General features: G+C 39.3%; 1 protein-coding gene across 1 annotated transcript in view; it reads left to right on the top strand.

The window, feature by feature from the left end:
* The window catches only part of trip4 (thyroid hormone receptor interactor 4), a 119257-nt gene that overhangs the window by 93700 nt on the left and 1221 nt on the right, over positions 1-24336 (top strand). Inside the window, exon 12 of the mRNA XM_078200158.1 lies at positions 22750-22846. Coding sequence (XP_078056284.1) covers positions 22750-22846 — 97 coding nt within the window. The remainder of the gene's footprint in view (positions 1-22749; positions 22847-24336) is intronic.

Genomic DNA, 24336 nt, shown 5'->3' with positions numbered 1-24336 from the left:
TGTTGTAAAGAAATGGCTGAGCACATTGGATACAGCAAAGGTTGTGGACAGCAAATGCATCCTAGCTGTAATGCTGAAGACTTGTGCTCCAGAGCCAGCCGCACCTCGAGCCAAGTTGTTCCAGCATAGCTGCAACACTGGCAGCGAGTCAACAAAGTGGAAACTTACCCAGAGATTTTGTCTACAAAAAGGGACAAGTCCAATTCAGCCAATTATAGTACCATGTGTCTACTCTCAATCACCAGCAAAGTGATGGAAGGCACCAAATAACACTACGATCAAGAAGTATTTACTCACCAATAATGCTCACCAGTGCCCAGTTTGGATTCCACAGGGGAAACCGAGGTTCAGATTTCATTGCAGTTTTCGTCCGAGCACAAGGGAGAAACTTGCTGAAATCCAGAGATTCGGTGAGAGTGACTGCCCTCGGCAGCATTTGACTGAGGTTTGCGTCAAGGAGGCCCCAGGAAAATTCAACTCGATGGAAAGCGGGGACACACTACACTGACTAGAGTCATACTTACCACAGAGGAAGGTGCTGGGCTCCTTTGAGGTCAAGCAGCTCAGCCCAAAAACATCTCTTCAGGAGTTCCTTCGAGTTGCCTCAGCCCAAAAATCTCCAGCCGCTTCATCGGTGACCTTCCCTCCTTTGTAAGGTCAGGAATAGGGACGTTGGCTGATGATTGAGTGTTTGGTACCATTTGCGATGCTGAATCTGTTCCTGCCTGCATACAAGAAGCATTGGACGGCATTCGGGCTTGAGTTGATAAGTGGCAAATAATATAAGTGGAAGAAAAAAGACTTGCAATTCTATAACAGTTTTCACACCTCAGCTGTTTCAAAGCACTTTACAGCCAATTAAGTACTTTTTGAAGTGTAGTCTCTTGCAATATCGGAAACATGACCGCCAATGTATGCACAGCAAACTCTCCCACAGAGCAACGTGGTAATGACTAGATAATCTGTTTTGTGATTGATTGAGAGGTCAATATTGACCAGGAAACTGGGGATAACGGCCCCAGCTTATCTTTGAAATAGTGCCATTGGATCTTTTACATCCACCTAATCAGGCAGATAAGGCCTCATTTAACATCTCATCCAAAAGAACCTTCACTGATAATACAGCACTCCCTCACTGCTGCACTGTAATAACCGTCTCCAACAGGAGAGAACCTAGTCACTTCCCCTTGATGTTGAATGCCATTACTATCACTGAGTTCCCCACGTTTACACCCTGGAGGTTACCATTGATGAGCCATGTAAATACTGAGGCTACATGAGCAGGTCGGAGGCTGGGAATTTTATGGCGAGTAACTCACCTTTTGACTCCCCAAAGCCTTCCCACTATCTTAAAAGGCACAAGTCAGGAGCGCAATGGAATACTCTCCACTTGGCTGGATGATTGCAACCCCAATAACACTCAACACCTTTCAGAACAAAACAGCCCACCTGATCGGCACCTCATTCGTCATAAATGTTTACTCCCTCCACCACTGAGGCGCACAGTGTAACACATACAGGATACCATAAAACAACTCATTCAACAGAACGTTTAAAACCCGCAAACTCCACCACCTGAATAGGACAACGCCACCAATTGCAAGTCATGCAACATCTGGCATTGGAAATATAATGCTGTTTGTTCATCGTTGCTGGATCAATGTCCTGGAACTCCCTAACAGCATTGTGGGTGTACCTACACCACACACGTTGCAGTGAATCAAGAAAGCGGCTCAACCTACTTTCTGAAAGGCAATTAGGTACGGCAACTAATGTTGGAACTCCCTCAAATATTAATTACCTCTGTAGTCAGAGGACACAAGTCCTCACTGTTATTGATTCAAAGTCACAGAGCCTGAAGAGAAGAAAAATGACATGTTTGGAAGTCTTCAGACTCCAGGTGAAGGAAGGATTGTCTGCTATAAGAGGGTTAGGGAAGAGGCGAGATTTGAGAACGCAGATTTTTGTTTTATTGAGATGTCACTTACCCATCAACCCACAGACTGACCTTCATTGATCTCCTGTTCCCGTTACATGCATGTGGCACGGTGGCACAGTGGTTAGCACTGCTGCCTCACGGCGCCAGGGACCTGGGTTCAATTCCCGGCTTGGGTCACTGTCTGTGTGGAGTTTGCACATTCCCCTCGTGTCTGCGTCGGTTTCCTCCGGGTGCTCCGGTTTCCTCCCATAGTCCAAAAGACGTGCTGGTTAGGGTGCATTGGCCATGCTAAATTCCCCCGAACAGGCACCGGAGTGTGGCCACTGGGGGATTTTCACAGTAACTTCATTGCAATGTTAATGTAAGCCTTACTTGTGACAAATAAATACACTTTAGCTTTACTTAAAATTTGTGTCTTCATCTAAAAATCCCTCATCCTCGACCTATCTCTGGAACCATCTTCAGCCCTGTGACCTTGTGGCCATAGATTTATGCATCTTTCTCCCTTTCTTTCTCCGCCCTCTTCATGAGAACAGTGTATACCATTTAGCCCCCTTGGGATCATGACTGATCTGTGACCTGACTCGATATTCCACAGCCTTTGCTCCACATTCCTTAATGCCTTTGGTTAAGAAAATCTCCCAAAATGTTTGAAGAATGCCTTGTCAGGCAGTAAGGAGGGGCTAAATGTTTCTTTCGATACTTGCTCTGTATGTGTGTGCTTGTATGACTGATAATTTTGCATACATCCCTCGGCTTCAACCTTTCTTTGAATGGTGCTATACGATGAGCAAGTGAGGCCTTGGTTTACCATCTTATCCAAAGGACAAGCATCTCTGACCAATGTGGCCACTTTGACAGGGTGTTAAATTGTGTGCTAATTTACATAAAGTACCATTTTTCAATATCAGTCTTTATCAGCCTCTGCTTCTGGTTAATATTTATTGGAGTGAAACACAATGCCAGATTAGTGAAATTCGTTGGAGGTCACCAATGCATTCCACAGCTATCTTGCTTTCTTTCCAAACACTCTAAAAGGCTTTAATGCTTTCAGTGCTTTAATCATCCTTTTCTCATAAATTGGAATGCCAAAACTTCAACCCCTTACTGATTTTGTATATAGCGGGTAAGAGTGTTTTATATAAGCTGCTTTCCCTTTGAGTGCACAGAATTTAATTTCATTGTTGTAAAACAAAAATAAATTTCCTCCAAAAATAGCGACCTCATTTTGTCCGGCACGCAAATATGGCGATAGTGAAGAATCGCAGTCATGTAGCATGTTGCAGCACAGGAAGAGGCCATTTGGCCCACCGTGTCGGCACCATGTTTGCTCCCAGCCAGTCTTGAGCATTAGATTGTTGCTATCGTTGCATGCTACATTGCTTTAATCTGACAATTCGGGTTTAGCTGTACCTCTGGTTTTCTTTTGCTTGGATGTCACTTGTTTCCACTTTATTAATAAGGAAGGATGGTTAATTAATGAGTATAGATCTGCCTACCTTCATGCTTTAACTAGTATAGATCTGTCTATCCTCATCCTTTAACTAGTATAGATCTGTCTATCCTCATCCTTTAACTAGTATAGATCTGTCTATCCTCATCCTTTAACTAGTATAGATCTGCCTATCCTCATCCTTTAACGAGGATAGATCTGCCTATCCTCATCCTTTAACTAGTATAGATCTGCCTATCCTCATCCTTTAACTAGTATAGATCTGCCTATAGTCATCCTTTAACTAGTATAGATCTGTCTTTACCCATTCTTTAACTAGTATAGATCTGTCCATACTCATTCTTTAACTAGTATAGATCTGCCTATCCTCATCCTTTAACTAGTATAGATCTGCCTACCCTCATCCTTTAACTAGTATAGATCTGCCTATAGTCATCCTTTAACTAGTATAGATCTGTCTATCCTCATCCTTTAACTAGTATAGATCTGTCTATCCTCATCCTTTAACTAGTATAGATCTGCCTATCCTCATCCTTTAACTAGTATAGATCTGCCTATACTCATCCTTTAACTAGTATAGATCTGCCTATACTCATCCTTTAACTAGTATAGATCTGCCTATCCTCATCCTTTGACTAGTATAGATCTGCCTATCCTCATTCTTTAACTAGTATAGATCTGCCTATCCTCATCCTTTAACTAGTATAGATCTGTCTTTACCCATTCTTTAACTAGTATAGATCTGTCCATACTCATTCTTTAACTAGTATAGATCTGCCTATCCTCATCCTTTAACCAGTATAGATCTGGCTATCCTCATCCTTTAACTAGTATAGATCTGCCTATACTCATCCTTTAACTAGTATAGATCTGTCTATCCTCATCCTTTAACTAGTACAAATCTGTCCAGACTCATTCTTTAACTAGTATAGATCTGGCTATCCTCATCCTTTAACTAGTATAGATCTGCCTATCCTCATCCTTTAACGAGTATAGATCTGCCTATCCTCATCCTTTAACTAGTATAGATCTGTCTATCCTCATCCTTTAACTAGTATAAATCTGTCCATACTCATTCTTTAACTAGTATAGATCTGGCTATCCTCATCCTTTAACTAGTATAGATCTGCCTATCCTCATCCTTTAACTAGTATAGATCTGCCTATACTCATCCTTTAACTAGTATAGATCTGTCTATCCTCATCCTTTAACTAGTATAGATCTGCCTATCCTCATCCTTTAACTAGTATAGATCTGCCTATCCTCATCCTTTGACTAGTATAGATCTGCCTATACTCATCCTTTAACTAGTATAGATCTGCCTATCCTCATCCTTTAACTAGTATAGATCTGCCTATCCTCATCCTTTAACTAGTATAGATCTGCCTATCCTCATCCTTTAACTAGTATAGATCTGCTTATACCCATTCTTTAACTAGTATAGATCTGTCCATACTCATTCTTTAACTAGTATAGATCTGCCTATCCTCATCCTTTAACCAGTATAGATCTGGCTATCCTCATCCTTTAACTAGTATAGATCTGCCTATACTCATCCTTTAACTAGTATAGATCTGTCTATCCTCATCCTTTAACTAGTATAAATCTGTCCATACTCATTCTTTAACTAGTATAGATCTGGCTATCCTCATCCTTTAACTAGTATAGATCTGCCTATCCTCATCCTTTAACGAGTATAGATCTGCCTATCCTCATCCTTTAACTAGTATAGATCTGTCTATCCTCATCCTTTAACTAGTATAAATCTGTCCATACTCATTCTTTAACTAGTATAGATCTGGCTATCCTCATCCTTTAACTAGTATAGATCTGCCTATTCTCATCCTTTAACTAGTATAGATCTGCCTATACTCATCCTTTAACTAGTATAGATCTGTCTATCCTCATCCTTTAACTAGTATAGATCTGCCTATCCTCATCCTTTAACTAGTATAGATCTGTCTTTACCCATTCTTTAACTAGAATAGATCTGTCCATACACATTCTTTCACTAGTATAGATCTGCCTATCCTCATCCTTTAACTAGTATAGATCTGCCTATCCTCATCCTTTGACTAGTATAGATCTGCCTATACTCATCCTTTAACTAGTATAGATCTGCCTATCCTCATCCTTTAACTAGTATAGATCTGCCTATACTCATCCTTTAACTAGTATAGATCTGTCTATCCTCATTCTTTAACTAGTATAGATCTGACCATACTCATTCTTTAACTAGTATAGATCTGGCTATCCTCATCCTTTAACTAGTATAGATCTGCCTATCCTCATCCTTTAACTAGTATAGATCTGTCTATCCTCATCCTTTAACTAGTATAAATCTGTCCATACTCATTCTTTAACTAGTATAGATCTGGCTATCCTCATCCTTTAACTAGTATAGATCTGCCTATAGTCATTCTTTAACTAGTATAGATCTGCCTATCCTCATCCTTTAACTAGTATAGATCTGGCTATCCTCATCCTTTAACTAGTATAGATCTGTCTATCCTCATCCTTTAACTAGTATAGATCTGTCTATCCTCATCCTTTAACTAGTATAAATCTGTCCATACTCATTCTTTAACTAGTATAGATCTGGCTATCCTCATCCTTTAACTAGTATAGATCTGCCTATAGTCATTCTTTAACTAGTATAGATCTGCCTATCCTCATCCTTTAACTAGTATAGATCTGCCTATCCTCATCCTTTAACTAGTATAGATCTGCCTATACTCATCCTTTAACTAGTATAGATCTGCCTATACTCATCCTTTAACTAGTATAGATCTGTCTATCCTCATCCTTTAACTAGTATAGATCTGCCTATCCTCATCCTTTAACTAGTATAGATCTGCCTATCCTCATTCTTTAACTAGTATAGATCTGTCCATACTCATTCTTTAACTAGTATAGATCTGCCTATCCTCATCCTTTAACTAGTATAGATCTGCCTACCCTCATCCTTTAACTAGTATAGATCTGCCTATAGTCATCCTTTAACTAGTATAGATCTGTCTTTACCCATTCTTTAACTAGTATAGATCTGTCCATACTCATTCTTTAACTAGTATAGATCTGCCTATACTCATCCTTTGACTAGTATAGATCTGCCTATCCTCATCCTTTAACTAGTATAGATCTGCCTATCCTCATTCTTTAACTAGTATAGATCTGTCTATCCTCATCCTTTAACTAGTATAGATCTGCCTATCCTCATCCTTTAACTAGTATAGATCTGCCTATCCTCATCCTTTAACTAGTATAGATCTGCCTATCCTCATCCTTTAACTAGTATAGATCTGCCTATCCTCATCCTTTAACTAGTATAGATCTGCCTATCCTCATCCTTTAACTAGTATAGATCTGCCTATACTCATCCTTTAACTAGTATAGATCTGCCTATCCTCATCCTTTGACTAGTATAGATCTGCCTATCCTCATCCTTTAACTAGTATAGATCTGCCTATACTCATCCTTTAACTAGTATAGATCTGCCTATCCTCATCCTTTAACTAGTATAGATCTGCCTATCCTCATTCTTTAACTAGTATAGATCTGTCTATCCTCATCCTTTAACTAGTATAGATCTGCCTATCCTCATCCTTTAACTAGTATAGATCTGCCTATCCTCATCCTTTAACTAGTATAGATCTGCCTATCCTCATCCTTTAACTAGTATAGATCTGCCTATCCTCATCCTTTAACTAGTATAGATCTGCCTATACTCATCCTTTAACTAGTATAGATCTGCCTATCCTCATTCTTTAACTAGTATAGATCTGCCTATCCTCATCCTTTAACTAGTATAGATCTGTCTTTACCCATTCTTTAACTAGTATAGATCTGTCCATACTCATTCTTTAACTAGTATAGATCTGCCTATCCTCATCCTTTAACTAGTATAGATCTGCCTATCCTCATCCTTTAACGAGTATAGATCTGTCTATCCTCATCCTTTAACTAGTATAAATCTGTCCATACTCATTCTTTAACTAGTATAGATCTGGCTATCCTCATCCTTTAACTAGTATAGATCTGCCTATCCTCATCCTTTAACTAGTATAGATCTGCCTATCCTCATCCTTTGACTAGTATAGATCTGCCTACCCTCATTCTTTAACTAGTATAGATCTGCCTATCCTCATCCTTTAACTAGTATAAATCTGTCCATACTCATTCTTTAACTAGAATAGATCTGTCCATACACATTCTTTAACTAGTATAGATCTGCCTATCCTCATCCTTTAACTAGTATAGATCTGCCTATCCTCATCCTTTAACTAGTATAGATCTGCCTATACTCATCCTTTAACTAGTATAGATCTGTCTATCCTCATTCTTTAACTAGTATAGATCTGACCATACTCATTCTTTAACTAGTATAGATCTGGCTATCCTCATCCTTTAACTAGTATAGATCTGCCTATCCTCATCCTTTAACTAGTATAGATCTGTCTATCCTCATCCTTTAACTAGTATAAATCTGTCCATACTCATTCTTTAACTAGTATAGATCTGGCTATCCTCATCCTTTAACTAGTATAGATCTGCCTATAGTCATTCTTTAACTAGTATAGATCTGCCTATCCTCATCCTTTAACTAGTATAGATCTGCCTATCCTCATCCTTTAACTAGTATAGATCTGTCTATCCTCATCCTTTAACTAGTATAGATCTGTCTATCCTCATTCTTTAACTAGTATAGATCTGCCTATCCTCATCCTTTAACTAGTATAGATCTGCCTATACTCATCCTTTAACTAGTATAGATCTGCCTATACTCATCCTTTAACTAGTATAGATCTGTCTATCCTCATCCTTTAACTAGTATAGATCTGCCTATCCTCATCCTTTAACTAGTATAGATCTGCCTATATTCATCCTTTAACTAGTATAGATCTGTCTATCCTCATTCTTTAACTAGTATAGATCTGACCATACTCATTCTTTAACTAGTATAGATCTGGCTATACTCATCCTTTAACTAGTATAGATCTGTCTATCCTCATCCTTTAACTAGTATAGATCTGCCTATCCTCATCCTTTAACTAGTATAGATCTGCCTATCCTCATCCTTTAACTAGTATAGATCTGCCTATCCTCATCCTTTAACTAGTATAGATCTGCCTATCCTCATCCTTTAACTAGTATAGATCTGCCTATACTCATCCTTTAACTAGTATAGATCTGCCTATCCTCATCCTTTAACTAGTATAGATCTGTCCATCCTCATCCTTTAACTAGTATAAATCTGTCCATACTCATTCTTTAACTAGTATAGATCTGGCTATCCTCATCCTTTAACTAGTATAGATCTGCCTATCCTCATCCTTTAACTAGTATAGATCTGCCTATACTCATCCTTTAACTAGTATAGATCTGTCTATCCTCATCCTTTAACTAGTATAGATCTGCCTATCCTCATCCTTTAACTAGTATAGATCTGTCTTTACCCATTCTTTAACTAGAATAGATCTGTCCATACACATTCTTTAACTAGTATAGATCTGCCTATCCTCATCCTTTAACTAGTATAGATCTGCCTATCCTCATCCTTTGACTAGTATAGATCTGCCTATACTCATCCTTTAACTAGTATAGATCTGCCTATCCTCATCCTTTAACTAGTATAGATCTGCCTATCCTCATCCTTTAACTAGTATAGATCTGCCTATACTCATCCTTTAACTAGTATAGATCTGTCTATCCTCATTCTTTAACTAGTATAGATCTGACCATACTCATTCTTTAACTAGTATAGATCTGGCTATCCTCATCCTTTAACTAGTATAGATCCGGCTATCCTCATCCTTTAACTAGTATAGATCTGTCTATCCTCATCCTTTAACTAGTATAAATCTGTCCATACTCATTCTTTAACTAGTATAGATCTGGCTATCCTCATCCTTTAACTAGTATAGATCTGCCTATAGTCATTCTTTAACTAGTATAGATCTGCCTATCCTCATCCTTTAACTAGTATAGATCTGTCTATCCTCATCCTTTAACTAGTATAGATCTGTCTATCCTCATCCTTTAACTAGTATAGATCTGCCTATCCTCATCCTTTAACTAGTATAGATCTGCCTATACTCATCCTTTAACTAGTATAGATCTGCCTATACTCATCCTTTAACTAGTATAGATCTGTCTATCCTCATCCTTTAACTAGTATAGATCTGCCTATCCTCATCCTTTAACTAGTATAGATCTGCCTATCCTCATTCTTTAACTAGTATAGATCTGTCCATACTCATTCTTTAACTAGTATAGATCTGCCTATCCTCATCCTTTAACTAGTATAGATCTGCCTACCCTCATCCTTTAACTAGTATAGATCTGCCTATAGTCATCCTTTAACTAGTATAGATCTGTCTTTACCCATTCTTTAACTAGTATAGATCTGTCCATACTCATTCTTTAACTAGTATAGATCTGCCTATCCTCATCCTTTGACTAGTATAGATCTGCCTATCTTCATCCTTTAACTAGTATAGATCTGCCTATACTCATCCTTTAACTAGTATAGATCTGCCTATCCTCATCCTTTAACTAGTATAGATCTGCCTATCCTCATTCTTTAACTAGTATAGATCTGTCTATCCTCATCCTTTAACTAGTATAGATCTGCCTATCCTCATCCTTTAACTAGTATAGATCTGCCTATCCTCATCCTTTAACTAGTATAGATCTGCCTATCCTCATCCTTTAACTAGTATAGATCTGCCTATCCTCATCCTTTAACTAGTATAGATCTGCCTATCCTCATCCTTTAACTAGTATAGATCTGCCTATACTCATCCTTTAACTAGTATAGATCTGCCTACCCTCATCCTTTGACTAGTATAGATCTGCCTATCCTCATCCTTTAACTAGTATAGATCTGCCTATACTCATCCTTTAACTAGTATAGATCTGCCTATCCTCATCCTTTAACTAGTATAGATCTGCCTATCCTCATTCTTTAACTAGTATAGATCTGTCTATCCTCATCCTTTAACTAGTATAGATCTGCCTATCCTCATCCTTTAACTAGTATAGATCTGCCTATCCTCATCCTTTAACTAGTATAGATCTGCCTATCCTCATCCTTTAACTAGTATAGATCTGCCTATCCTCATCCTTTAACTAGTATAGATCTGCCTATCCTCATCCTTTAACTAGTATAGATCTGCCTATACTCATCCTTTAACTAGTATAGATCTGCCTATCCTCATCCTTTGACTAGTATAGATCTGCCTATCCTCATCCTTTAACTAGTATTGATCTGCCTATACTCATCCTTTAACTAGTATAGATCTGCCTATCCTCATCCTTTAACTAGTATAGATCTGCCTATCCTCATTCTTTAACTAGTATAGATCTGTCTATCCTCATCCTTTAACTAGTATAGATCTGCCTATCCTCATCCTTTAACTAGTATAGATCTGCCTATCCTCATCCTTTAACTAGTATAGATCTGCCTATCCTCATCCTTTAACTAGTATAGATCTGCCTATCCTCATCCTTTAACTAGTATAGATCTGCCTATACTCATCCTTTAACTAGTATAGATCTGCCTATCCTCATTCTTTAACTAGTATAGATCTGCCTATCCTCATCCTTTAACTAGTATAGATCTGTCTTTACCCATTCTTTAACTAGTATAGATCTGTCCATACTCATTCTTTAACTAGTATAGATCTGCCTATCCTCATCCTTTAACTAGTATAGATCTGCCTATCCTCATCCTTTAACGAGTATAGATCTGTCTATCCTCATCCTTTAACTAGTATAAATCTGTCCATACTCATTCTTTAACTAGTATAGATCTGGCTATCCTCATCCTTTAACTAGTATAGATCTGCCTATCCTCATCCTTTAACTAGTATAGATCTGCCTATCCTCATCCTTTGACTAGTATAGATCTGCCTACCCTCATTCTTTAACTAGTATAGATCTGCCTATCCTCATCCTTTAACTAGTATAAATCTGTCCATACTCATTCTTTAACTAGAATAGATCTGTCCATACACATTCTTTAACTAGTATAGATCTGCCTATCCTCATCCTTTAACTAGTATAGATCTGCCTATCCTCATCCTTTGACTAGTATAGATCTGCCTATACTCATCCTTTAACTAGTATAGATCTGCCTATCCTCATCCTTTAACTAGTATAGATCTGCCTATCCTCATCCTTTAACTAGTATAGATCTGCCTATACTCATCCTTTAACTAGTATAGATCTGTCTATCCTCATTCTTTAACTAGTATAGATCTGACCATACTCATTCTTTAACTAGTATAGATCTGGCTATCCTCATCCTTTAACTAGTATAGATCTGCCTATCCTCATCCTTTAACTAGTATAGATCTGTCTATCCTCATCCTTTAACTAGTATAAATCTGTCCATACTCATTCTTTAACTAGTATAGATCTGGCTATCCTCATCCTTTAACTAGTATAGATCTGCCTATAGTCATTCTTTAACTAGTATAGATCTGCCTATCCTCATCCTTTAACTAGTATAGATCTGCCTATCCTCATCCTTTAACTAGTATAGATCTGTCTATCCTCATCCTTTAACTAGTATAGATCTGTCTATCCTCATTCTTTAACTAGTATAGATCTGCCTATCCTCATCCTTTAACTAGTATAGATCTGCCTATACTCATCCTTTAACTAGTATAGATCTGCCTATACTCATCCTTTAACTAGTATAGATCTGTCTATCCTCATCCTTTAACTAGTATAGATCTGCCTATCCTCATCCTTTAACTAGTATAGATCTGCCTATACTCATCCTTTAACTAGTATAGATCTGTCTATCCTCATTCTTTAACTAGTATAGATCTGACCATACTCATTCTTTAACTAGTATAGATCTGGCTATACTCATCCTTTAACTAGTATAGATCTGTCTATCCTCATCCTTTAACTAGTATAGATCTGCCTATCCTCATCCTTTAACTAGTATAGATCTGCCTATCCTCATCCTTTAACTAGTATAGATCTGCCTATCCTCATCCTTTAACTAGTATAGATCTGCCTATCCTCATCCTTTAACTAGTATAGATCTGCCTATACTCATCCTTTAACTAGTATAGATCTGCCTATCCTCATCCTTTAACTAGTATAGATCTGTCCATCCTCATCCTTTAACTAGTATAAATCTGTCCATACTCATTCTTTAACTAGTATAGATCTGGCTATCCTCATCCTTTAACTAGTATAGATCTGCCTATCCTCATCCTTTAACTAGTATAGATCTGCCTATACTCATCCTTTAACTAGTATAGATCTGTCTATCCTCATCCTTTAACTAGTATAGATCTGCCTATCCTCATCCTTTAACTAGTATAGATCTGTCTTTACCCATTCTTTAACTAGAATAGATCTGTCCATACACATTCTTTAACTAGTATAGATCTGCCTATCCTCATCCTTTAACTAGTATAGATCTGCCTATCCTCATCCTTTGACTAGTATAGATCTGCCTATACTCATCCTTTAACTAGTATAGATCTGCCTATCCTCATCCTTTAACTAGTATAGATCTGCCTATCCTCATCCTTTAACTAGTATAGATCTGCCTATACTCATCCTTTAACTAGTATAGATCTGTCTATCCTCATTCTTTAACTAGTATAGATCTGACCATACTCATTCTTTAACTAGTATAGATCTGGCTATCCTCATCCTTTAACTAGTATAGATCCGGCTATCCTCATCCTTTAACTAGTATAGATCTGTCTATCCTCATCCTTTAACTAGTATAAATCTGTCCATACTCATTCTTTAACTAGTATAGATCTGGCTATCCTCATCCTTTAACTAGTATAGATCTGCCTATAGTCATTCTTTAACTAGTATAGATCTGCCTATCCTCATCCTTTAACTAGTATAGATCTGTCTATCCTCATCCTTTAACTAGTATAGATCTGTCTATCCTCATCCTTTAACTAGTATAGATCTGCCTATCCTCATCCTTTAACTAGTATAGATCTGCCTATACTCATCCTTTAACTAGTATAGATCTGCCTATACTCATCCTTTAACTAGTATAGATCTGTCTATCCTCATCCTTTAACTAGTATAGATCTGCCTATCCTCATCCTTTAACTAGTATAGATCTGCCTATCCTCATTCTTTAACTAGTATAGATCTGTCCATACTCATTCTTTAACTAGTATAGATCTGCCTATCCTCATCCTTTAACTAGTATAGATCTGCCTACCCTCATCCTTTAACTAGTATAGATCTGCCTATAGTCATCCTTTAACTAGTATAGATCTGTCTTTACCCATTCTTTAACTAGTATAGATCTGTCCATACTCATTCTTTAACTAGTATAGATCTGCCTATCCTCATCCTTTGACTAGTATAGATCTGCCTATCTTCATCCTTTAACTAGTATAGATCTGCCTATACTCATCCTTTAACTAGTATAGATCTGCCTATCCTCATCCTTTAACTAGTATAGATCTGCCTATCCTCATTCTTTAACTAGTATAGATCTGTCTATCCTCATCCTTTAACTAGTATAGATCTGCCTATCCTCATCCTTTAACTAGTATAGATCTGCCTATCCTCATCCTTTAACTAGTATAGATCTGCCTATCCTCATCCTTTAACTAGTATAGATCTGCCTATCCTCATCCTTTAACTAGTATAGATCTGCCTATCCTCATCCTTTAACTAGTATAGATCTGCCTATACTCATCCTTTAACTAGTATAGATCTGCCTACCCTCATCCTTTGACTAGTATAGATCTGCCTATCCTCATCCTTTAACTAGTATAGATCTGCCTATACTCATCCTTTAACTAGTATAGATCTGCCTATCCTCATCCTTTAACTAGTATAGATCTGCCTATCCTCATTCTTTAACTAGTATAGATCTGCCTATCCTCATCCTTTAACTAGTATAGATCTGCCTATCCTCATCCTTTAACTAGTATAGATCTGCCTATCCTCATCCTTTAACTAGTATAGATCTGCCTATCCTCATCCTTTAACTAGTATAGATCTGCCTATACTCATCCTTTAACTAGTATAGATCTGCCTATCCTCATTCTTTAACTAGTATAGATCTGCCTATCCTCATCCTTTAACTAGTATAGATCTGTCTTTACCCATTCTTTAACTAGTATAGATCTGTCCATACTCATTCTTTAACTAGTATAGATCTGCCTATCCTCATCCTTTAACCAGTATAGATCTGGCTATCCTCATCCTTTAACTAGTATAGATCTGCCTATACTCATCCTTTAACTAGTATAGATCTGTCTATCCTCATCCTTTAACTAGTATAAATCTGTCCATACTCATTCTTTAACTAGTATAGATCTGGCTATCCTCATCCTTTAACTAGTATAGATCTGCCTATCCTCATCCTTTAACGAGTATAGATCTGCCTATCCTCATCCTTTAACTAGTATAGATCTGCCTATACTCATCCTTTAACTAGTATAGATCTGTCTATCCTCATCCTTTAACTAGTATAGATCTGCCTATCCTCATCCTTTAACGAGTATAGATCTGTCTATCCTCATCCTTTAACTAGTATAAATCTGTCCATACTCATTCTTTAACTAGTATAGATCTGGCTATCCTCATCCTTTAACTAGTATAGATCTGCCTATCCTCATCCTTTAACTAGTATAGATCTGCCTATCCTCATCCTTTGACTAGTATAGATCTGCCTACCCTCATTCTTTAACTAGTATAGATCTGCCTATCCTCATCCTTTAACTAGTATAAATCTGTCCATACTCATTCTTTAACTAGAATAGATCTGTCCATACACATTCTTTAACTAGTATAGATCTGCCTATCCTCATCCTTTAACTAGTATAGATCTGCCTATCCTCATCCTTTGACTAGTATAGATCTGCCTATACTCATCCTTTAACTAGTATAGATCTGCCTATCCTCATCCTTTAACTAGTATAGATCTGCCTATCCTCATCCCTTAACTAGTATAGATCTGCCTATACTCATCCTTTAACTAGTATAGATCTGTCTATCCTCATTCTTTAACTAGTATAGATCTGACCATACCCATTCTTTAACTAGTATAGATCTGGCTATCCTCATCCTTTAACTAGTATAGATCTGCCTATCCTCATCCTTTAACTAGTATAGATCTGTCTATCCTCATCCTTTAACTAGTATAAATCTGTCCATACTCATTCTTTAACTAGTATAGATCTGGCTATCCTCATCCTTTAACTAGTATAGATCTGCCTATAGTCATTCTTTAACTAGTATAGATCTGCCTATCCTCATCCTTTAACTAGTATAGATCTGCCTATCCTCATCCTTTAACTAGTATAGATCTGCCTATCCTCATCCTTTAACTAGTATAGATCTGCCTATACTCATCCTTTAACTAGTATAGATCTGTCTATCCTCATCCTTTAACTAGTATAGATCTGCCTATCCTCATCCTTTAACTAGTATAGATCTGCCTATACTCATCCTTTAACTAGTATAGATCTGTCTATCCTCATTCTTTAACTAGTATAGATCTGACCATACTCATTCTTTAACTAGTATAGATCTGGCTATACTCATCCTTTAACTAGTATAGATCTGTCTATCCTCATCCTTTAACTAGTATAGATCTGCCTATACTCATCCTTTAACTAGTATAGATCTGCCTATCCTCATCCTTTAACTAGTATAGATCTGCCTATCCTCATCCTTTAACTAGTATAGATCTGCCTATACTCATCCTTTAACTAGTATAGATCTGTCTATCCTCATTCTTTAACTAGTATAGATCTGACCATACTCATTCTTTAACTAGTATAGATCTGGCTATCCTCATCCTTTAACTAGCATAGATCTGCCTATCCTCATCCTTTAACTAGTATAGATCTGTCTATCCTCATCCTTTAACTAGTATAAATCTGTCCATACTCATTCTTTAACTAGTATAGATCTGGCTATCCTCATCCTTTAACTAGTATAGATCTGCCTATAGTCATTCTTTAACTAGTATAGATCTGCCTATCCTCATCCTTTAACTAGTATAGATCTGTCTTTACCCATTCTTTAACTAGTATAGATCTGTCCATACTCATTCTTTAACTAGTATAGATCTGTCTATCCTCATCCTTTAACTAGTCTAGTTCTTCCTGTCCTCATCCTTTAGCTAGGGCGACATGGTAGCACAGTGGTTAGCACTGCTGCTTCACAGCTCCAGGGACCTGGGTTCGATTCCTGGCTTGGGTCACTTTCTGTGTGGAGTCTGCACATACTCCCCGTGTCTGCATGGGTTTCCTCCGGGTGCTCCGGTTTCCTCCCATAGATCTGCGGGTTAGGTTGATTGGCCATGCTAAAAGTTGCCCTTAGTGTCCTGAGATGTGTAGGGATTAGTGGGTAAATATGTCGGGATATGGGGGTAGGGCCTGGGTGGGATTGTGGTCGGTGCAGACTCGATGGGCCGAATGGCCTCTTTCTGTACTGTAGGGTTTCTATGTAGTATAGATCTGTCTATACACATCCTTTAACTAGTATAGATCTGCCTATCCTCATTCTTTAACTAGTATAGATCTGGCTATCCTCATTCTTAGAAAATTAGTTCAAGTGCAAAATACTGTCTTATGACCAGGCACAAAGTGATAATAAATTTCTAGTCGTTCATAGAATCCCAACAGTGCAGAAGGAGGCCATTCGGCCCATCGAGCCTGCATCGACAACAGATCCTACCCTCACGTAACCTCACGTATTTACCCTGCTAATCCTTCTGATTCTAAGAGTAAATTTAGCATGGCCAATCAACCTAACCCGCACATCTTTGGACTGTGGGAGGAAACCGGAGCACTCGGAAGAAACCCACGCAGACACGGGGAGAACATGCAAACTCCACACAGACAGTGACCCAAGGTTAGAATCGAGCCCAGTTCCCTGGCCCTGTGAGGCAGCAGTGCGAACCACTGTGCCATTGTGCCGCCCATAGTTGACGATAAGCAGATCATTCTTTGCATCTCACCTTGCTCTGAAAGGAGCTAGTGGCTCTGGGTATTTTCCCCTGTTGAATTATATTAATCTGTATCTTACGGTTAAATTAGATTAAAGAATGAGGAAGATCATACTTGTGGTAAATAACTACACCTTTTCATTTAATCAGCATTAGTCACGGTGTGAAATATTTATAGATCTGTATTACTGCAATGGATAACCACAGTTTGGATTACATTACTCAACCTCTTGTACTGAGTCATTAAATACAATCAGTAGCAATTAATGATGGTAATTCTTACAATCTGTTGCGTTTTTCTATCTGTTTTTATTGCATCTTTTAGCAGAGGTTGGACCACAGTGGGGAAACTGGCCACGGAAATACTGACTCGAGATTCACAGGACAGTGGATTAATATACACACTGCTGACCCAAATGCAGAAACATCCTGTGTAAATTACCACTGCTACTGATTTATTTCAGAGCAGACAAGTTGAGGGAGCAATTTCTCCTAAGAGCTAGTGTTTGATCATGTTCATTATATTATCTTAAATGTGGATGGAGGTTAGTCATTTCATGATTTGAGTTCACAAATGGTGAGGTGGATGAAGCTCTGACCTCAACATCCGTCTGATCTGCATCACTGACTAAAAATGTGGTACATCTCTGAAATTAAAGTGTTGCTAGGGGTGGTTTCAAGTTAACGTATGGAATCTCATTTTGGGCTGCTCTGCTTTACTTTATCCAGCCTTTAATATATCGTCAACTTGAAGAGATACCAGATTCTCCTTGGAGTGTAAATGTAGCTTTTAACAGTTGATGTGCAGAATCTATTTGAAGGGAAAGCATGCTGTTAACTTAAGATGTGCGGGTTAGGTTGATTGGCCATGCTAAAATTGCCCCTTCGTGTCCTGAGATGCGTAGGTTAGAGGGATTAGCGGGTAAATGTGTAGGGATATGGGAGTAGGGCCTGGGTGGGATTGTGGTCGGTGCAGACTCGATGGGCCGAATGGCCTCTTTCTGCACTGTAGGGTTTCTATGATTTCTATGATAAGGATTTATGGAATCATCGTATGGTTATAGTGCAAAGGGAGGCCATTCAGCCCCTTGTGTCTACTGGTTTTCTTCAAGAGCAACTGGCCTCATACAACTGCCCCACCTTTTTCCCATTGCCCTGCAGATGTTTTGTCTTCAGATAATGGTCCAATTCTCTTTTGACAGCCATGATTGAATCTGCTTCTACCACATTCTCAGACAGTGCAATCTAGGTCCTCACCACCCATTGTGTAAAACAAAAAATTCCTCATGTCACCATTGCTTCTTTTACCGATTACTTTAAATCAGTGTCTGGTTCTCAATCCTTCTACCAATGAGAACCGTTTCTCCCTATCTACTCTGTCCAGACCTTGATAAATTTGAACATCTGTATCAAATGTCCTCTTAATCTTCCCTCTAAGGAGACTATCTCCAGCTTTTCCAACCTATCCACGTAACTGAAATTCCTCAACTTGGAACCATTCTCCTGTATCTTTTCTGCTCCCTTTCTAATGTCATCGCATCCTTCCTAAAGTGTGGAGTCCGTAGCTGGACACTAAACTCCAGCTGAGGCTGAACCAGTGTTGTGTACGTAACTCCCTTGCTCTGAAATCCATTCCCCTATTGATGAGTTCTAGGATCCTGTATGCTTCATCAACTGCTTTCTCGACCTGTCCTGCCACCTTCAGTGGTTTGTACATATACAGCCAAGTCCCTCTGCTCCTGCACCCTTTTGGAATTGTACCCTTTATTTTATATTATCTCTCTTCACTCCTGCTACCAAAACAAATCAATTTGTGCACCTTTGTATTAAACGTCATCCGCTGCTTATCCATCTATTCCACCGGCTACTCAAAGTCCTCATGAAATTTAACACCATCTCCCTCGCAATTCACAAGGCTTCCATGTCTCACTCATTGAAATAATAATGCTGGGGATCTCCAGTATAAACCTTCCTGCATTCTGAAAAATAACTGTTTACCTCTGCTCTCTGTTTCCTGTCACTCAGCCAGTTTCGTATCCATGCTGCTGCAGTCTCTTTTATTCCTTGAACGCTAACTTGGCTTCCAAGTCTGTTGTGTGGCACAAATGTCTTTTGAAAGTCATTACACACCACATCAACCGTATTACCCTTATCAACTCTCCCTTACCGCATCAAACACTCAAACAAGTCAGTTAAACACAGTCTTGTCTTTAACAAACCCATGCTGGCTTTCCTTAATTAATCCACATTTGCCCAAGTGACTGTTAGTTTGCCCTGAATTACCGTTTTTGAAATCTTCCCACCATGGAGGTTAATGGCTGGCCTGCCATTGCTGGGTTCATCCTTATGCCAGATTGGAACAAGAGTGTGACATTTTGCAATCCTCCAGTCCTTCTGGTGCCACCCTGTATCTAAGGAGGATTATGGCCAATGTCTCTGCAATTTCCACCTTTGCTTCTCTCAGTATCCTTTAATGTATCTCATCTGATCCTGATGACTTGTTAATTTTCTTTTTACAACCAATCTAATACCTCAGTTTTATCAATATTTAGCCCATCCACCAGTGTCTTAACTATCCCCTCTTTCACTGTGACTTGGACAGCATCTTCTTCCTTGGCAAAGACGTATACAAAGTACTAATTTCGTTCCCTGCCATGCCCCCACCTCCATGCTTAAAACCTTTTTTGGGTCCCTAATTGGCTCCACTCCTCCTTTGACCACCCTTTTACTATATGCTGATAGAAGATTATTCGATTCCCGTTTTATGTTAGCTGCCAGTCTCTGCTCACTCTCTCTATTTGCTTCTCTTTGTTTTTTCACTTCTCCTACCTTCCCAGTTATGTTATCCGACAGCTGTTATATATTTTTTCTGCTCCATCTTAATCTTCTTGTGTTTCATCTCTTTCGTCATCCAGGGAGCTCAGGATTTATTTGTCTAATCTTTCCACCTTGTGGAATGTACCGTGACTGTGCCCAAACTCTCTCCTCTTTAAAGGCAGCTCATTATTTGACTTACAGTTCTGCCTGCCAACCTTCGTCTCCAATTTAGCTGGGGTTGATCCATTCACACCATTGAAGTTAGCCCTTCCCCGATTAATTATTTTTGTCCTGGATTGCTCCTTGTCCTCAGCCAGCCTAAACATTATGGTACAAAGATCACTGTTTCCTTACTGACATTTGATGCATTTGACCCACCTCATTCCCCAGAACCAGATACAATTCTGCTTCTTTCCTCAAAGGACTGGAAACCTACTGATGGGGAAAATTTTCCTGAACGCACTCTGGAAACTCTTGCCCCTCTCCGTCCTTTACCCTGGATGTTGCAGAATGTATGTCAACACTGAGTACACGATACAAGCAGGAAACACTTAGCTTTACATATCCTCACATGGAACAGATAAGGAGTTTTGTCCATCCATTACAATTTCCATTTCACTGAACAGCATTGACCTTGTTCCAATCCATCAAGGAAATGTCTGCAGGACAGAAACTGGTTCTACTTGCTACATTATTGCTTCTAAGTCGTTTTGAGTGTTCAAACCCAACTTCAACATCCAACAGTAAGACCTATTCAAGGAGTCGTTCCAAAAGGCTCTGTTTGCTATTGCAGTTGGTGTAAATGGGCCATTTTCTAAGATGCCTATCTGCATGTAGTGATATGGAAACATCATAGCAAGTACTGGTGTATTCACAATGATCTATTGATTGTTCTTCACCCAATCTCTCAGGAATGAGTTTCCTGTCTGTGTCTTAAAGGGCGTCTGTTGACTTGAAACATCAAAAGATTGTCACATACAAGCATGCAGGATCAAACTGACTTTTGATGGTCAGTGGAATGCAGGTTATTAAGTTGTCTATGTTGATAGTCCTAGCCTTGTAAATCAGCAATAAAAACAGAAAATGCTGGAGAAACTCAGCAAGTCTTCTAGCAACTGTGGAGAGAGAGAATCCTGAGTTAACGTTTCAGGTTGATGGCTTTTCATCGGAATTGGAAAACATTAGCAGTGTAATATATTGAGCAAGGGGTGGGTGGGAAACGGGACAAAAGGAAGGTCTGTGATAGGGTGGAAGACAGGAACGATTAAATCACAGAAGAGGTAGTCTTACAAGGCTAAAGAGAATGGGGCAAGAAAAGAAACAAAAGATGTGTCTGGAGCAGTAGGATGTTAACTCTGTTTCTTTCTCTATAGATGCTGCCAGACCACCTGAGTAACTCCAGCATTTATTGTTTTTAATTGGGATTTCCAGCATTTGCAGATTTTCTGTTTTTCTAATGATTCAATCTGTCTAACATCAAAACAGGAGTTTAATTTGTCACAATTATATTTTTCTCAGTTCTGGACTTTTCTACTTGTTGCTATTCTCAACGTGTATCCTTGTTACTTACAAATGGGCATTTGATTCCCACCATGGTATCACTATCAGTACGTTTTCACTTCCAGGAATACTGAGGCTAATGTGGAGTGCAGTACTCTACTTGTAGAATGAGAGTTCCTTTAACTCAAATACACTTTGGCTTGAGACGGGGAAGGAATTTCTTTTAGTTTTTACGATTATTGTTAACTTTGTGATTTAGACATCCATCTCCGTTTTCTTTTAAATGCTATGTTTAGACCAACAGCAGTTTATAGTCGGTGGGGCAGAATGAAGAGGGGCAGAAGCAGATTTCAACTGCGGTGAATAGGAGTTTTCGGCTGTGCTTTGATGTGAGGGGGCTGGATTTCGGACAGCGCCTGGGGTAAGGGACGGGTACTTCTCAGTTAGCACTGGAGTGGGTGGGTGGAATTCAGCTAGTGTTGGGGTGGGTTGTTGCCAGTGTTGGTGTGGGTGGCTGGGGGATTGTTGCCAGTGTGGGTGGCTGGGTGGGTTGTTGTTGGTGTGGGTGCCTGGGTTGTTGCCAGTGTGGGTGGGGTGGATTGTTGCCAGTGGTGGTGTGGGTGGATGGGTGGGTTGTTGCCAGTGTTGGTGTGGGTGGCTGGCAACAACCCACCCATCCACACCAACAGTGGCAACAACCCACCCATCCACACCAACAGTGGCAACAACCCACCCACCCACACCAACACTGGCAACAACCCACCCACCCACACCAACACTGGCAACAACCCACCCACCCACACCAGCACTGGCAACAACCCACCCACCCACACCAACACTGGCAACAACCCACCCACCCACACCAACAGTGGCAACAACCCACCCACCCACACCAACACTGGCAACAACCCACCCACCCACACCAACACTTGTATGGGTAGAGATTGAAAACAGGAGCAGTTGCATGCCTGGGAGGTGTACAAGTGTGACTATTGGATGTGTGAATTGGAGGGAACGATGTTCCCCACTGTCCATGGATGATTAATACTGTTTTTCTCTTTTCAGTTTGCAGACCAGGAGTGTGGCTCTCCATTCGTATTTATTTGCACCAATCCCCAGGAGCTACTGGTGAAATTTCCAATTAAAGGACGACACAAGATCTGTAAGTGACTGAATTTATTCTGTAACCAAGGCTGAAGTTTGGACCATTATATAGCTTTCAAAACCTAATTGCCTACTGAACTATTTTGCAAAAGTTAATCACCTTCTGTTCACAGTTCTTTATATTTTTGTTTAAGCACATATATATGTGTTAGGGGACTGATTCTACTATTCCTACTTACTGTTTTGTACCCTGTAATAGATCACGCTCTTTTAAATTATTTTTAAAACCCTTATCCTTGTTTTCGAGTCTCTCCATGGTTTGTCTCTCCTGAGCTTTGTAATATTCTCCATCGCCACAACCCTCTGAGGTAACCCCACTCCTTCAATTCTGACCCCAAAGAGTCATAGATTCTAAGGGGTCAGAATTAGAGGCGTGGGGTTATCTAGGAGGGTTGTACCTCTCTGATTTGAATCACTCCACCATTGGTAGCCATCTGGGCCTGTGTTCTAAACTCCTCCCTAGCCCTAAATGGGATCTACCCAAAAGGTTGGTATGCAAGATAAGGACTCATAGAGTTGGGGGTAATATATTAACATGGATGAAGGATTGGTTAACGGACAGTAAGTGGAAAGTAGGGATAAACAGAGCAGTTTCAAGTCGGCAGGTTGTGACTAGCAGAGTGTGGCAAAGGTCATTGCTGGGGGAGTCTCAACTGTTTGAAATTTATATTAATCACTTAGAGGAGGGGGCGAATTTTCCCATTCTACCCGCCATGGGAATCGTAGCGGGCGAGGGGCAGACCATGGAAAGGTCCATTGACCTTGGGCAGGATTTTCAGATTTCAGGGCGAACGTGGCTGGAAAATCCCTCCCAAAGAATCTGAGAGTTATGTATCCAAATTTGCTGATGATACCAAGCTAGGCACCAAGTAAGCTGTGAGGAGAACATGAAGAGGCTGCAAAGTGGTATAGACAGGTTAAGTGAGTGGGCAACAAGATGTCAGATAGAAAAATGTCAGGAAATGTTAAGTTATTCGCTTCGCTCCTAAGGATAGAAAAGCAGAATAGTTGTCAAAAGGCATTACTTGTAAATGTTGATGTTCGGAGGGACTTGGGTGCACTTGCATAAGGAAGTATAAGTTAGCAAGTCTATACAACAAGCAATGGCATGTTGGCCTTTATTGCAAGGGGATTGGAATTTCAAGGACCAGGAAGTCTTAGTACAATTATACAAAGTTTTGAGACCGGACCTGTGGTACTGTGCTTTGTTTTGGTTTCCATATCAAAGGAGGAAGAACAGCAAATATTCACTAGCTTGGGTCCTGGGATGAGAGAGTTGTGCTGTAGTGAGAGGCTTAGTAAATATGAGCCTATTCTCTTTGGGGTTTAGAAAAATGATCTCATTGATATATACAAGATTCTAAAAGGACTTGACAGGGTTGATACTGAGAGGTGGTTTCTCCCTGGCTGGGGAATCCAGAACACGGTTTCCCTGTAAGGGATCTTAAATGCTGAGATGAGTAGAATTTCTTTTCATTCAGTTGTGAA

The sequence above is a fragment of the Mustelus asterias genome, chromosome 29 (assembly GCF_964213995.1).
Source record: "Mustelus asterias chromosome 29, sMusAst1.hap1.1, whole genome shotgun sequence".
In the NCBI taxonomy this organism is placed as follows: Eukaryota; Metazoa; Chordata; class Chondrichthyes; order Carcharhiniformes; family Triakidae; genus Mustelus; species Mustelus asterias.
The sequence above is the reverse complement of the archived record's forward strand: the minus strand, read 5'-3'. Positions and strand labels throughout refer to the sequence as shown.